The sequence below is a fragment of the Ahaetulla prasina genome, chromosome 9 (genome assembly GCF_028640845.1).
Source record: "Ahaetulla prasina isolate Xishuangbanna chromosome 9, ASM2864084v1, whole genome shotgun sequence".
NCBI lineage: Eukaryota > Metazoa > Chordata > Lepidosauria > Squamata > Colubridae > Ahaetulla > Ahaetulla prasina.
This window is the reverse complement of record NC_080547.1, coordinates 668550-683231: the sequence shown is the minus strand read 5'-3', so window position 1 is coordinate 683231 and position 14682 is coordinate 668550. Positions and strand designations below refer to the sequence as shown.

The window sequence follows — 14682 nt, the reverse complement described above, 5'->3', positions numbered from 1 at the left end:
GGGAGATTTGTTAAAATGGATAAGCAATTATTATTGTATTATAGAACTAATATCAATGTAATGACTATTGCTATAAACACTTTATTTCCTAAAAATATTTGTACCTAAACACACTTGTTTTAACTAAAAATGGAATTTTTACGTTATAAAATAAAATAAAAATTTATTTAAAAAGAGACGGGAGGCAGCACAGCAGGAAAAAAACACCTTTATTGGAAGACTAAAAAGGGGACGGCGGCAGCAGCAGCCCCGGAGGAAGAGAGCGGAGACTGTGGGGCAGGCAAGCGGAGCCAGCCGCAGGTAAGGACAGAGGGTCTCTGGCCAAAGATGCCTTGGCTGCAAAGGTCCTGGGCCAACGGTTAAGGCAGCAGTCCGGCAACCCATCCGTCCTTAGGCTGGCCAAGCCCTTCCCAATAGGCAGCCAGAGACAGGCACTGGGAGCAGCTGGTCCAGGGTCCCCAGGCAGCAACAAGGGGCGCAATACGTTCTTCCTCAGTCCTCGCTCAACATGTTAGGGTGCTCTGGCAGCGGGGAAATAAGAGCAGCTGGCGGGACCCCGAAATCTCAGCCCAGCACCAGTGGTGCGACACAGATGGAGGCCTTGGCAGCCAAGCCCCCAGGGGAGCCTAGCGGTCTTGGTCTGGCATCTGCTTCCGGGAACGACTTCGGACCCCCCGGGAAGAACTCTGCGGAAAGAAAGAAGCGAGCAGGGTTGGCGAGGAAGAGGCCAGGCCTTCCCCCTCCTCTCCTGGCTGGAGCTGGTCAGTGGGTTCTCTCACCAGAGTCTCCTTACCTCTTTAGTCGGCAGCTTCTTCTTCCCCTGCCGAAGGCTTTGGCTCCTGGCCAAGGGCTTAGGAAGAGCAGGGTCCTTGCGGCAGCCTCTGGAGGGGGCAGACAGCTCAGGGTCTGACCAGAAGTCCTCCTCCTCCTCCTTGTTGCTATCAGGGCCCGGCTGCTGCACTGCTAGCCTGTGCCCTGCACAAATGCAGACCGAAGGAAGACTCAGAAAGCAGCAACCTGTCAACCTCCGGACGTCTGCCGGAGCGAAGCATTGCATGTATGGCCCTTAGATGCCACCAAACTGGCTATAACATTTGACCATGTGATTTGTTTTATATCCCACCTTTATTATTTTTTGTAAATAATTCAAGGGGGGTAAACATACCTAATACCGTGCTTCCCTGAAAATAAGACCCTGTCTTATATATTTTTGAATCCTGAAATAAGCGCTTGTTCTTATTGCCATGCGCTCAAAAGCCTGATTGGGCTTATTATCAGGGGATGTCTTATTTGGGGGGAAACAGGGTACTCATTCCTCCTATTTTCTCCACAACCACCACCACCACCCTATGAGGTGCGCTGAAAAAGTGTAACTTGCCCAGGGCTTTTCATGGCTAAGCCGGGACTAGAACTCAGATTCCTGGTTCTATAGGCTGGGTTCACCCAAAAGGGATTATTGCCTCACAGTAAAATTGATGGCCCAACCTGTGATACCTGAACAAACACCATAGGATGGTGTAATCTCGCCTAGAGAAGAAAATAATAAGATATCTTTGAGAGCGGTATGCAAAGAAATTTCATTTTAATGTATGCCGATTAGCGTACATTCAAAGTGACAATAAAGTTATTCTAACTCCTATACTAGGGCACAAAATGCTGAGCTTCAAAAGTGACCAAATCTCATGTTAAGGTGATCTACCAGGCCATCTGAACCGAGCCTTGGAGAATTCTAAAAATACTCGCAGGTTTTCTATCTTGCTCCACAAAGAAGATTTCCTTACCAATCGGTCGCCGGCACAGCTCCTGTTCCTCCAGATAGAGGGGATCTGAATAATGCACCATGGCTGTCTCTGGCATGGAGCGCAAATCCTGCATACTGAAGCTGCGTAAACGACCTGCCAGGGCTCCTTGGCCCTAACAGGGAGGACAAGATGGGGAAAGGGATTTACTTGGGAATCAAGGAAGGGGTTGCTTCGGGAGTGGGAAATCGCAGCATTTCAGAGGAGAAAGATCCATCAGTCAAGCACAGAGTTTCTAATACTTAACCCAAAGTACATGTAGGAGAACCCTGCATAAGCTAGAGAGGAACCGTAGTGGAGAAGATGAGGAAATTAATTACCCGTGTGGTATAAGCTGAAAACAGGGCATAGAGTCATGGGGAAAAGCAGCCCAATACCGCCTAGCTACCAAAGATGATTTGGGGGTGAGAAACCTGCTTCCACACGAAGGAATATACCAATGGCAGCACCTCCCCTCCACGAGACCCCAGCTTGCCTCCAGACCAGTCCCACCAAGAGATCAGAGCAAAGGAAGCATCCACCTGGATAGCTGCTGTGGCTGCCACATTGATGCTCTTCTTCCCAAAGCTCACAAGGCTCTCGTAGCCACGTTCTTTGGCTTGGCAGATGAAGTGGTCGATCTCCTGCAGGGATTCACACACAATTGACAGGATCAGAGGAAGGGCACCCAAGAAACCATCCCCTCCAGGTTTTCCCCATACATCTCCTGCCACGGGATAAGGAAATGCTCCTGTCACTCAGCTGCAGGAAAGGGCGGGGGGGCTGGCACCCAAAAAGCCACTTATCTTTCCCTCCCTCCCGTTTCTTGCCACGCGTAGCAATGAGGCAGCTATTTCTGTGCCAACCGTGTGATCACTAGAGATCTCAATCTGCTGCTGCCTGTACCTGTTTTCTCAAAGGCCGCCTCCCACTCTGACTTGGTGCCTTGGTTCTGCCTTAGTGAAATGCAGGCAGCCCATTCTAAGTTGGCATAATTGCATTCCAACCCAGAGGCCACAGCCCTTTAAAAATGCAGTCAGGAATGCATGTTTTTTTCATGGGGCGAAAGGGGGGGAACAGGGCAATGGGCACCTGCCGTCCACTCGCCAACAGTAGCCTGGGGACCAGAAGATTGTTACCTTTTCTTTGCTGGCCAGTGTGGGATGCACAAACTTGCGGTACAACAGGCTGGCCCCCTTTGTGTAAGGAGACAGAAGCCATATCACAAAGGCCATTTTGATCTCATAGTAGAAGGGAAACCTGAAACCAAAAAGACACTCATGGAGCCAGCAGTGCCCAACAGTTGGCTCAGCTGACTTCAGCAATGGCTGTCCGGCCAAGTGGGCTGTTTTAAGAGCTAAGGAGAGTTAGGAGGAGGCCTTTCCTGCAAACCCAGAGATGATCAGGGAAGGAAAGCAATCCCAGCTCTCCTTTGCTAACCATGAGAGCAGATTTGCTGTCTGCCAACAATCATTTCAGTTATTGTACGTAGTTCTTGGCCTACAAACATTTGTTCAATGACCAGTTTCGACGGCTTTGAATGAATTGTGGGTACAACCGGCCTTAGGAGTTCTGGCCATCCCAGCAATCTCCCTCCCATCACTTGGCAACTGGTTCACACTTACAACTAATTGCAGCATCCAACGATAATGTGACCACCTTTGGCTCCTCCCATCAATCAGCTAGCAATTAAAGCTACTGTTTTGACCCTGGTCTAATCAAGTGAACTCTCCCAAACAAGAAAAGTCAGAGCAAGATAATAAACTACAACATTTGTTCTGAAGGCCACCCACCAACTGAATCTTCCTAACAAGGAGGGATGGGTCCAATTTTCCTCACATGCTCAGAATCGGTTAAAATGGTTTCAGCTCCGCTCAGCAAATTCACTGGCTGTATTACCACATCACATTAAGCAATAATAAGTCAACTTGGGATTTAAGAGGGTGGTAACCCAATTAGCTTTGGCTTATTTAAACTAAGCTGAGTCCCCCCCCCCTCAGCTTCATTTACTCAAAAAGGTTACTTCAGGTATAAACTGGGAAAACCTTGAAAGGGGAGCACAAATGTAATGAATGTTTTTAAAAAGGTGAACGATATGCTTCCAACTGTCACAACTTCTGTAAACAAAACCCTGGAATGCGGCAGGTACAGCCTACTAGTTCTGTCAGTAGGTCAAGCAAAACAGGAAGACTCACAATCCCTGTGAGTCACAAGCAGTTGATGGGAAGACAAGGAAAGGCACTTGTGGGCAAAGCACCTCCCCCCCCCCCAATGCAGGAGGTTAATGGAGGAGGTGGGGGGCTTAAGCGCTCCTTTGCCCTGCAGAATTCAACCTGCTGCACAGCCCCTCTGTGTGTGTGTGTGTGTTCGTGTGCTGGCAGTCAGGGCCGGCTGAGGCCTGGCTTGGCTGGAGGCCCCCCGAGCAGCGACCCACCAGGAAATGAAGGTGTCCGTGATGGTCTCGGTGGCCATGAAGAGAGCGAAGACGATCCAGTACATCATCCACCGCACCTGCGGGGAGCCACGAAAGGACGGCCCGGTGAGTCGGAGCTGCTGCCCGGCAGGAGGGAAAGCCGCCGCCCCCCCCGCCCCCCGCGACCCTCACTCACGTACTCCCGGACGTCCTTGTTCCTCACGGCCTTGTACGAGGCGTAGGCCGGGTACAGCGTCCCCAGCAGGAGCCTGTAACGGAAGGGCGGCGTCAGGCAGGCCGGCCAGCCTCGGTAGGCGCCGGCCAGCAGCCCCAGCCAAGCCCGGCGCCCGTAGCGCAGCGTCGCGGCCTTCAGGGAGCCCAGCACCATGGCCGGCAGAGAGCGAGGGACGGCGCTCTTTCCCGGGAGTCGCTACTTCTTCCCTTCCCTGCCCCGCCCGGGACCGGACCCCGCCAGCCGGCCGCCTCCCCCGGCCCGGGACTCACTGCACGGCGCGGCTCAGCGCCCAGGCCACCATCGCCGCTCCAACCGCCCGCGCGCGCTGCCATTGGCCGCCGCTAACCCCGCCCCCGCCGCGGGCGCCCAATACGGGGCGGGGCCGCCGACCGGTCTGGTTGCTCTGGTTTTGATCTGGTCGGCGGGTGGATGGGCGGAGTTTCTCCCGCGACTTCCCCCCCGCCCCCTCCTCTGCCCCAGCGTCACGTGACCTACTCAGGCGGGATCTGCGCTTCCGGGCCCAGCTCTGAGGAGTCTCGCGAGAGCGCCGAGCGGGATCGTTCGCGGCGGCGGCTGCAGCCCCTCCTCTTCCCCTGCGGAGGTCAAGGGGTGGATGCGCGACCCCCGCCCCACTTTCCCCTCTGTAGGCACGAGTCCCCTTTTCTGAGGGGGGTCCGGATAATAAACCATCTGGCCCAGCGGGACCCTCTAAAGCAGGGGCTCCAACCCTGTCACCTTCAACTCCCAGAATTCCCCAGCCAGCAAAGGCAAAGAAGTCCTCCAGGTTGGAGACCCCCCCCCGGCCTGCTCTCAAGTGGCCCCACAAGGACCTTCCCGGCCCCAAAAGGGAAGGAGACGAACTGGCTGCGAATTGCGGGGCTGGGGGGGGAAGGGGGTCCGAGGCCTCCTTTGATTAAGGAAAGAACCGTCTTCTGCTAACTCCCATCAAGTCCTGCAGCCATTCATCCGTCGTGGGAAGGAAAATATTCTTCCATTTTTTCCATTGTGCAGCTTCCCCCCCCCCACAACACTCCCATACTCCTTAGCTGGGACCACTTCCCCTTTAACAACCCACAGGTGGAGGGGTTCTGAGAGCCCCTCGGACTGCTGGGATTGCCATAGCTACGCCATGCAGTCATTGCATCACTTAAGGGCAATCCCAGTCCCAAAGACCACCTGTGGTGCCTTTCAGTTAAACCCAAGTACATAGATGTAACTAAATGTTTAAAAACTAAGCCCTTGCCTCACAATTTCTCCCCGCCCTTGGCATTTTCTCCCATATTGTGTGTGTCTGGAGAATCCCTATGCATAAAGTCTGTGCTTTTCTTTTTCCTTCACTTGAACTTCTTAATTATTTGTATTTTCCAAAAGAAAAATCTGGAAGGTAAAGAAGAGAGTTACCGTATGTATGAGAGGAGACGAAAGGCCTCTAGTGCCTCCACTTCTCTCAAGGAGGACCCTCTCCTGGCTCCCCACCCACGGACGGATGAACTGGTCTATTCAGAAGGTGTTTGCTCAGTTGCATAAGCCCATTTCAAGGGGGCTTCACTTAAGACGGGGCTTAACCCATTTCAAGAGTTGCCTCACTACTTAATGAAGAAGGAGGCCAGGCCCAACACACCCACCTGACTGAAAAGCCATCCCAAGAGGGGAGCGGATCCTCCTCGGCCCCCAACGGGACCTTGGCATACCTGCCCACAAAATGGAGATCCAGCCACTCCTCCTCTTGGTTGGGAGGTGCCTTAGGAGCCCCTCATTGCCATAGCAAAACCGTAGGAGGATTTGAGAAAATTATTTTTTCTACATTTTGATGAATACTATTAAAATTGCATTTAACAAAATTGCATTAATAATATTGATTACATGTAAATAGAGGAACGGTGGCAATTTTCATTAAATGTTTTCAGTTCTGTAGGAAGGCCAAGAGGGGCTCTCCTTCCGAGGGGTCCCAGCTGAGCTGTGGCGCATGCGCTAAGAGACTGGTTCTGTGTGTGGCACACCAGGAGTCCGCAACATGCGGAAAAGACGAGGGCGACGCACCCCAGGACATGCCCTGGCTCAGCACTTGTCAGCTCCCCTCATCCTTAGGACATCCTGAAGATGTTGGGGCAAATGTGCTCCATTTCAGGCAAGCCATTGCTGAAAGGGAGCACCAGGTGACAGAACACCTGAAGCGCCCATCCCAAGTTGCAAAACCCATGTTCTCGGGAGACGCCTCATCTTGAGGGCCTGGCAGCCGCCCTCCTAGGAGAATCGTGCAGGGCTGGGAATGAATTGGGAGGTGCCAAGGAGGCGATGTGTCTCCATCAACCTCTCCATTGGCTGCCTCTGCTTGCTCAGCGAAGAATAAAAAGAGCCCTGGCCCAGCCCTGGGATGCATGCCGGACAGATCGCCATGTGGCCCCTGATCCTGCTCTGCCTGCTCTCCGGAGGCCTGGGTAAGCGGGGGGGAGGGGGGGGCAGGGGGGCATTGAGTGAGAGAAGCCCCCTGGCCTGCCACCATTCGGGCAGGTTGCTTAGTAAGAGACCCAAAAATGGAGGAAAAGGCTCCTCGGGCTGAGGAAGTCCTGGCCCTTAGCTAGAAGCCGCTGCCTGGATGACATTTGGCCCATCCCTCCCTCTGGGGGAAAATAGGAGGAGGAGGAAGGGAGATCAGGTATCCTTAAAAAGCAGTAAAGGTGGGGGGGGATCAATCAGAAGACCCTCCTAGGCCTCATGAAAGATCAAGAGTTGGTGGGGTGAGTGACACTTGTTTTATATTGCCCCCAACATTTTCTGATCCGACCCCTCAGTAGAAGACTTAATTTGGGGAAAGCAAAAGGGTGGTTTTCTGACTTTTGAGGCCAGGCGGGAGACGGGCAGAGGGGCCCCTGGAGCCCCTAACAGTTTGACCCATTTTGGTCAAAGATCAACTGGGGATGCTTCCTGCTTCCTCTCTATGTCCATCTCTAGATTTTGCCTTCACATGTTCACCCAGCCACCGTCAGGTTTTCTAGGTCAATAGAATTCATCCTTTATTCCATGTCTCAATGTCTTCATCACGGGCTTTTATATTTGCAAAGAAAAGAACAGATTGCAAACTATTCCTGAGTGAGTGAGTGTCAAAATGCACTATCCCTAAAATGCGCCAGATCTATTTCAGTTACGCATCTGGGGTAAGATTGTTAGACCTTTTATTCCAGACTAGCTAAAGGGCCAATGGAAGTGCCTACCGCTGCACCATAGAGAGTATTTTAACATAGTGCACCTATGTATGCTTTGCCAATTGCACAGTGGCACTCCAGAGGATTAACGTCATTGCCAGAGGATCATTGGCTGCCCCCTCCCCTCTTTGGAGGAGCTTGATAGCTCCTGCTGCCTTAAGAAAGTTCAAAACATTTTTAAAGATCTATCTCATCTTGGGGCCCCTTTTTTTGAATGTTTACCATCTGGCAGACGGTACAGGACAATAAAGACAAGGACAGATAGGCTGAATAACAGCTTCTATCCCAGGGCAGTAACTATATTGAATTCTACTGTATAAAACAATATTAATGCAATATTGGGTTTTCAGTTCAACTGTATAGAATGTGAAGGATGTGTGTTTGTGTTTTATTTTTATAGTTATAATGAACACTGAAGACAGCATTTAATTTCGTTGTAGGAGGTGCAATGACAATAAAGTAAACTTAAGTCATTAGTGGGAAATGACTCAAAGTTCAACAGCTTAGTGTCCCATGAAATGAATTGTGCAACCCTGAGCCAATCAACGTCTTTATACTTAACCTATTTTAGAGAATTGTTATGGAAATAATATATATTTGCCCTGAACAGAAGGGCAGACCAAAATTGTTTTGAATGCATTCTGTTTCTTTTGTCCTAACTGCGTACGATCAATAGCAAGCTGACCTTCTCCTTCCCTTCCCAGTCCTAACCAGCAAGATCCAGAATGAATGTGCCAAGGGAGCCGCGTACTGGTGCAGCAACTTAATGACAGCTATCAAGTGTGGTGCTTTGGATCACTGTGTCCAGATTGGATGGAATCAAGCCAGCAATGAGAGTGTCTGGAACAGAATCAGCAATGTAGGCCTTGTAATGTTGTCGTTAGCCATAAACTTCAGCAGGTCTCTTAGCCCAGCAGGCCTTGCCTAGAGAGCCTTAAAAACACCTTTGTTATGTAAACAAATAAGGAGGGGCACCTTGCCCAAAAGAGGAAAGAGGGGCCCTTAAAAAGATGGAGAATATATTCAGTTCAAACATATTGGGTTTGTAATGAGTTCTTTCATTGGCTAACATCATTTGTCGCATCGGTGAACGGTCAATAGCGTTAGTAGATAGCATGCTATGACATTTCATAGCATCCCTTAATATTCTTAAATATCATCTTGTTAAAGCTCATCCTCATATTCAGGAGGTGTGTTTCCCACATTATAATATGTTTGCAAGTTACTAAAGTTCAAGTCTATGTACAATAAAGGAGAATCCTTGTTCTTGGCAATTTGAGCGAGTTCTTATCAGACTCTACACTCCTCGTGGAGAGTTTGTTTGTTACTTGAAAGACATCCTAATTTACTAGTAACATTAATCAAAGAAATTTCTAGTTACTGAAAACATTAATCAAACCCCCTTCTGCTATTGCCATTCCATGGATGATCCACGGCCGAGGCCATGGTCTGAAGCGAGGCAGTTCTGTCCAGAGGTTGCAGGGAAGCATGAGAGACATTCAGAAGAGACCTTCCCTAGTTTTCCAAAAACTAGAAAGAGAAGAGGGGAGAAATAGTCTTGAAAGATTCGGTTAATGGAATCTTACAATAACTATAACTATATGGTTGGTGTTTCTTAACTGGACTACCTCAAGGGGCTAACTGTATCCGCTGGTCTCCTTGACTGCCAGGGCTCAGAAGTCAACACGTTGAAGCGCAGGGAAGAGAAAATACTGAGCAAAGGCTTTGGGTTCTCAGAGGGTGAATCACTTTTTCTTCCAGGAGGACACGTGTGCAGACTGCAAACAACTTATCTCTATCCTGGTGCGCATGGCCAAGGAATCAGCCTTTAAGGTGACAACGCAATTCATTAATGTACACAGCTCTATGGGAAGAATAGAACATCACTATTTGAGTGCCTGCTATCCTTCTTAACTTTTTCCAGACTCAGGTGTGCAGTTTATTTGTTCTTCTTGTCTCCAGAAGTTACTGTATGGGTGCTGAACAGCCATTTGCCTAGAGTGGTCTAGAGTTTCCTGCTTGAGTAGGAGGTCGGACTAGAAGTCTTCCCTTCCAACTCTGTTGTTGCTCTGTCATTCTTCTATTGCATCAATGTTTTTCTAACTTTGAAGCTGTGGGCAGAGCCAACTGGTCCGAGCGCCTCCCAGCTGAAGAGGGAGGGGAGGGGAATCTGACTCTTGTCCCAACCCCTCTTGCTCAATCCCCTTCATATAATTCATCTCTCAACAGAAAGCTCTCCAGGAGTATTTGGAGCATGAATGTACCAATTTGCCACTTCAGACACTTATCCCACAGTGCCAGGCCTTGGTAAAAGACTACTATGCCCGTTTAATTGCCAGCCTGGAAAAACAACTTGTAAGTAGAGACTCCCTGTGAATGATCAGATGTCTTGATCACAACCTCTTCTTCCATTCTCACAAGGAAAAGAGTCTCATGGTTGGGGAGCATGGATGGCTTCTCGGGATACGTATGGATTAGGTTGGGAGTTCCCGGAATGGCCGGGCAGCATCCGAGAGCTACTTGAGCTCCCCTGGGAAGGTTTTCGGTGTAAGACTCTTGTAGCCCACCACGGTGGAGCTTATGCACGAGATCTTCCCACTCAGGGTCCAACCGCCCAGCTCCCTGTACTGGCCATTATATAGGCCACACCGTTTCTCCCCATTAGGATCCCAGCATCATATGCACCAAGCTGGGTGCCTGCTCAGCTAACCTTTCGGGAAGCCAGGATGGCTTCATGCAGCTGCTCAGAGGGCTAGAGCAGCTCCTTCCACAGCTGCAAGGCCAGATACCCATCCTGCCCAGCGGCCACACTCAGGTAAAGGCAGCTTCTGAGTGCCAAGGTGCAGCCCCATGCCAAGGGCTTGTAAGGTCCCTCCTTTTTCCACAGTGTAGGGGAGGGGAGGTTTGGAAAAATGGAAAGGCAAGATGCTCTTCTACAGAAGCACTTTTAGTCTTCCAAACTTCAAGCTTTCTCTTTTAAACCCTTTTCAAAAACCGAGAGGCACAGTGGATCACCGGCAGGTGAGTGAAGAAAGAGCAGGCAGGCGGGGAGGATCTGGGTTCTACCATGGGGCCCATGTGATGAGGAACTGGGGAGGGATGGGTTTTGCTGCTGGCGGAAAACACCTGGGCAGCTGTCAAGGACAGGCTCCCTGTGGTGTGAGAGTGACCGGATCTTCTTTTGCTAGGAGTCCCCCCGGGAGCTGCTGCCCATCCCCCTGCCTCTCTGCTGGTTGTGCAGGACCTTTGTTGGCAAGGCTGAGTCTGTCATCCCCAAGGTACAGCAGCATCATCACCGGGTCTGCCATGTTAGTGGCAGGGAGCACCCTTGAGCGATCGGCCACGCCCACCCGGCCGCTGTGAGTGGTCCTATTGCGCAGCCAGCGGCGGGGAAAACATCCCTATAGAAGGACTCATTGGAGCAGTGGGGGGGTGTTGACCTCCCTGCTCACGTATCCCATCTTTCCCCAGGCCGCCGTTGGCAAAGCCATGTCCAAACTCTGCTACATTCTGCCAGCGGTTGTTGCTGGCATGTGCCAGTGTCTGATGGAGAAATACACAGTGATCATTGTGGACACAATTGTGAGCAAGCTGGGGCCACGCCTGATATGTGGCATGATGTTCATGTGTGCCTCAGAGGAAAACTGTGGTCCAGGTACAAAGGAGCTCAGGAGGCTCTCCCCTTTCTCTTTTCTCCCAGGCCAGGTAATGACCAACCAGACAAGCCAGCAAGCGATGGGCACGTGGGGAGTAGAATATGCCAAGCCCAGTCCGCAGGAGGCTGTGGCCAAACACGGGGCGGGAGGAGAGAGGGACACACGCTGGGTCTCCAGCAAGGCAAGGCTGTTCAAAAGGAAGGAGCCTGCCAATATTTTAATGGCACAAGAAAGATTCATTGGTCTCCATAAGAGCCAGTCCTCAGTATCAAGATGAAAACATGCTAGGAGGCCATGACTAGATCACCCTGATATTCTTTGGGATCCATTCCCATGAAATCTGTTTATGGAAGACAGCAGCTTCTGAGTATTTCAAAAAAGAAATACTGCTTGCCTTCCATGCCTGTGGAAAAACACTCATGCAGATCATTTTGAGAAAAGGGGACTTGCTGCTACAGGTGATGCCTCTCCAGGGAAGCAGAGGCTGAAAGGGGTTTCTTTGGGGGCACTGCCTCCCACTCCCTCCCGTCTAATTTCAGCATCCCTTTGTGCTTCTCTGCAGAGAGCCCGTTGCCAGCCACAGCCGAGGGATGCCAGATGTGCCTTATGATCAGCAGCCAAACGAAGGCATCTCTAAGGGAAAATCACACCAGGAGGGCAGTGGAAGCAGCCTTGTCCACAGCCTGTAGCCCTTCCTTTTCCTCCTGGCCTCAGGTGAGGCTCCCGGTGTGCTCTCAAGCTTAGCATGCCATCTTTCCCGGGAGTGCAGAATTAACCTTTTTTTTTTTTTTGTAAGTGTGACACAGGCAGATATGATGGGATATTGAATAGCACATGGGACTTAGGTTATACCAAGGCAAGGTGTCCCCAAACCACTAATATTCTGGTGCCTATCACTAGGTCTGCATAAAAACCATAACCTCCATCTTTAATGGTAGCTGCGTCTTTTTCAAAAAATGTCTTCAGTCCCCCCCACCCCGGGCTCTGTTTTCGCTGGCGGAGGGCTAGCAAAACAAACTAAAAGCAAACCACCCCTGGTTTACATCAAATACCTGAGCTTCGGACCTTTCGCCGCGAACTGAAAACATATGTTTGTTCGCGCGGGGCTTTCTTAAATTGTCTAGATTTCAAATTTCAAATTTTATTTAAGTCTTAAATTGGGGTTTTTAGATTTTTAACCATTTTAATTTCGGCCACACTGTATAATAAGTTTTTTAATTTACTTTTAATTGTACATTGTTTCTTTTTATCTTGGCTGTACACCGCCCTGAGTCCTTCAGGAGAAGGGCGGTTTATAAATCTAATAAAATAAATAAATAAATAAATAATAATAATAAACCAAACCAAAAGGAGAAATGTTTCCGCTTTTGCATTTGAGCATCCAAGGGACAGGAAAGGAGAAAGAAAAAGCAGGAAAGAGAGCAAGGAAGGAAAAAGAAGGAAAGAGGGGAAGAAAGAAAGGATAGGGAAGCAAGGGAAAGTCCTGCCTTAGCACTTGGCCACCATGAGGTGGCCAGGCTCCTCTGGAGGGCAAAGGTTTGGCGCTCTCCCTTCGTCCAGAGACAATGGATCCCCCCCCAGCCCCGCCTGGGCCACCACAGCCCAGCGCAGTCCCCCCCCCCCCGCCATGAGTGGTGTGAGGCTGGCCATGCCCACCCCGCCTTGAGGTCAAACACAACCCAGATGCGGCCCTCAATGAAATGGAGTTTGAGAACCTGTGGCACGTGGGGTCATTTCAGAGATATTTCTTTCACAGCTCCTCAATATCTCCAGCAATGGCAGCTCCCAATGCTTTGGGAAAGTTCTTAAAAATCCAAGATGATTCAGGTCATGCAGAGATCTCCACCCTTTGGCCTTGGCCCTCATCCCTTTCACCTGCACTTCCTCTGCTCAGGTTGTGGGTTTGGGGATGCGACCGCCAACGGCCCAGAAGATGCATTTCTGTCTCCCCACCCCTAATTCTTCTTCTGCAGTGCAACCTCTTCCTCTACCAGTACCAGCCAAAGCTCTCCGCACTGTTAATGAAGCCGTGGGACTCCCAAACTACCTGCCAGGTAGGAAGAGGGGGGGCACCAACTGTGGTGCGCCATTCTAACTAATCCTAAAAGGCAAAGCAATTGGAGCCGAAACACAGAGCACGCGTCCCGGGAAGACAGCTGGGCAGGTGTTTACAATCCAAGTCATATATTGTGGACTGGGGGAGCAAAGACATAGGAAAAGGGTGCAGATTTTGGAAAGGTCTCTTTGGGATTCAAGCCCAGCATGTAAGCATTGCTGATGGTGACCTGTTCTTCCAGGTTTTAAAAGAAACAGGCATTTAATCCGAGGGCGGCTGCTGCTCTTTTCTGCTTTTCCAGATTAATGAATCGGAGCCAACCCACTGGCAGAGCTGCTGCCTGCAAATGGGTCACTTCAAGGAGACGGGGTAGCGTGGACAGATAGCTTTAAGACACTTGGGCAACACAGACTTGGGTGGCCACTGAAGTCAGGCTATTTCCCCTTCCTCTCGTGAAGAGGGAAGAAGAGGGGGTCCTCCTATCCAGAGGTTACCCAGACGGGGTCTCCATTTCCTCTTGTCCCTCCACAGGAACTGGGTGCCTGCAGAGCTGAGCAGCTTTTGCCAAGCGTCGCTCCTTGTGCCCAGGGACCCACTTACTGGTGCTCCAGCTTGAGTGCAGCCAAGCAATGCAAGGTGAGGACTGGGCCTTTCTCCTCTGGCGTCCCCCAAAAGCGGCCACTCTGGACAGCCAGCAGCTGCCGGCTCACCAGGGCTATTCCAGTCCCAGTAATTCAATGAGGACACAATTGGGAACCAGCGTGAACCCAAAAGGATGGATTTCAAATGAATTTAGGTGCTAGGAGCCTCATCCCAGAATGCCGCAGGGGCTCACAAGGATCCCTTGTTTGGGGCCAGGATCTGATCTCTCTCTCTCTCTCTCTCTCTCTCCCCCATCCTCCTCTAGGCTACACAGCACTGCCAGGATCACGTATGGTTGTAACCGAGTGAGGAGGGTCTGGCTTAAGGCAGGACAGCCCTGCTTCTTTCACCTTGACTGCTGAGAAAGAAAATAATCTCAGCTATTAAAATCAACCTCCACATCGCACCGATGAAGTGTTTTCCTTGTGCAAGCTGTGTTCATTTGTAGGTAGATGTGATACAGTGCAAGACAAAACCTGGGGTTGAAGACCATCTATACCTTACTTTTACCACATGAAAATTCTTGAGGCTTTTTTTACCCTAATGAGACACCATTGAGAATTCCACCAAGCTAACATTAAATATATAGAAATATTTTGGGGAGGGAAGTATGGCCATGCAGTGGCTTAGAATCAATTTGGAACATGAGGTAATAGGAGCCAAGCATCTCTGACTCCTTAAAGGAGCCGTGTCATCTTC

General features: G+C 50.4%; 2 protein-coding genes across 6 annotated transcripts; one reads left to right on the top strand and one right to left on the bottom strand.

Moving 5' to 3' along the window:
- Window positions 1-191: 191 nt before the first annotated feature.
- Window positions 192-4846, bottom strand: LOC131203729 (receptor expression-enhancing protein 4-like). Of its 3 annotated transcripts, none has more exons than XM_058194246.1 (8): window positions 4696-4846; window positions 4392-4460; window positions 4213-4289; window positions 2918-3038; window positions 2321-2422; window positions 1782-1914; window positions 794-975; window positions 192-686 (listed from the first exon to the last, which is right to left on the bottom strand). In XM_058194246.1, the coding sequence occupies exons 1-8, from the start codon at window positions 4756-4758 to the stop codon at window positions 627-629; spliced, it is 807 nt and encodes a 268-aa protein (XP_058050229.1). In that variant the 5' UTR covers window positions 4759-4846; the 3' UTR covers window positions 192-626. The 3 variants fall into 3 exon arrangements, with proteins under 3 accessions (XP_058050229.1, XP_058050230.1, XP_058050228.1); XM_058194247.1 differs by having other exon boundaries at window positions 4388-4460; window positions 4696-4755; XM_058194245.1 differs by lacking the exon at window positions 4696-4846 and having other exon boundaries at window positions 4388-4671.
- Window positions 4847-4972: 126 nt separating this feature from the next.
- On the top strand, window positions 4973-14387 carry SFTPB (surfactant protein B). 3 transcript variants are annotated; one of them, XM_058194241.1, is made up of 12 exons: window positions 4973-5210; window positions 6334-6864; window positions 8334-8488; window positions 9391-9462; window positions 9859-9984; window positions 10295-10444; window positions 10818-10907; window positions 11101-11284; window positions 11848-11999; window positions 13259-13339; window positions 13873-13977; window positions 14249-14387. In XM_058194241.1, exons 2-12 carry the CDS (start codon window positions 6801-6803, stop codon window positions 14282-14284), a joined length of 1215 nt encoding a protein of 404 aa, XP_058050224.1. In that variant the 5' UTR covers window positions 4973-5210; window positions 6334-6800; the 3' UTR covers window positions 14285-14387. The 3 variants fall into 3 exon arrangements, with proteins under 3 accessions (XP_058050224.1, XP_058050222.1, XP_058050221.1); XM_058194239.1 differs by having other exon boundaries at window positions 5798-6864; XM_058194238.1 differs by having other exon boundaries at window positions 4973-5933.
- The last annotated feature ends 295 nt before the right edge of the window (window positions 14388-14682 follow it).

Bases quoted from the DNA above. Each gene is read 5' to 3' on its own strand.
- LOC131203729 (XM_058194245.1), bottom strand. From the start codon at position 4,579: ATGGTGCTGGGCTCCCTGAAGGCCGCGACGCTGCGCTACGGGCGCCGG. The intron at 4,290-4,387 runs GTGAGTGAGGGT...GGCTCCCCGCAG, and splicing joins ACAAGGACGTCCGGGAGTAC to GTGCGGTGGATGATGTACTG. The intron at 976-1,781 runs GTAAGGAAATCT...GCATTTGTGCAG, and splicing joins GCTGTGCCGGCGACCGATTG to GGCACAGGCTAGCAGTGCAG.
- SFTPB (XM_058194241.1), top strand. From the start codon at position 6,801: ATGCATGCCGGACAGATCGCCATGTGGCCCCTGATCCTGCTCTGCCTG. The intron at 9,463-9,858 runs GTGACAACGCAA...ATCTCTCAACAG, and splicing joins CCAAGGAATCAGCCTTTAAG to AAAGCTCTCCAGGAGTATTT. The intron at 13,340-13,872 runs GTAGGAAGAGGG...GTCCCTCCACAG, and splicing joins ACTCCCAAACTACCTGCCAG to GAACTGGGTGCCTGCAGAGC.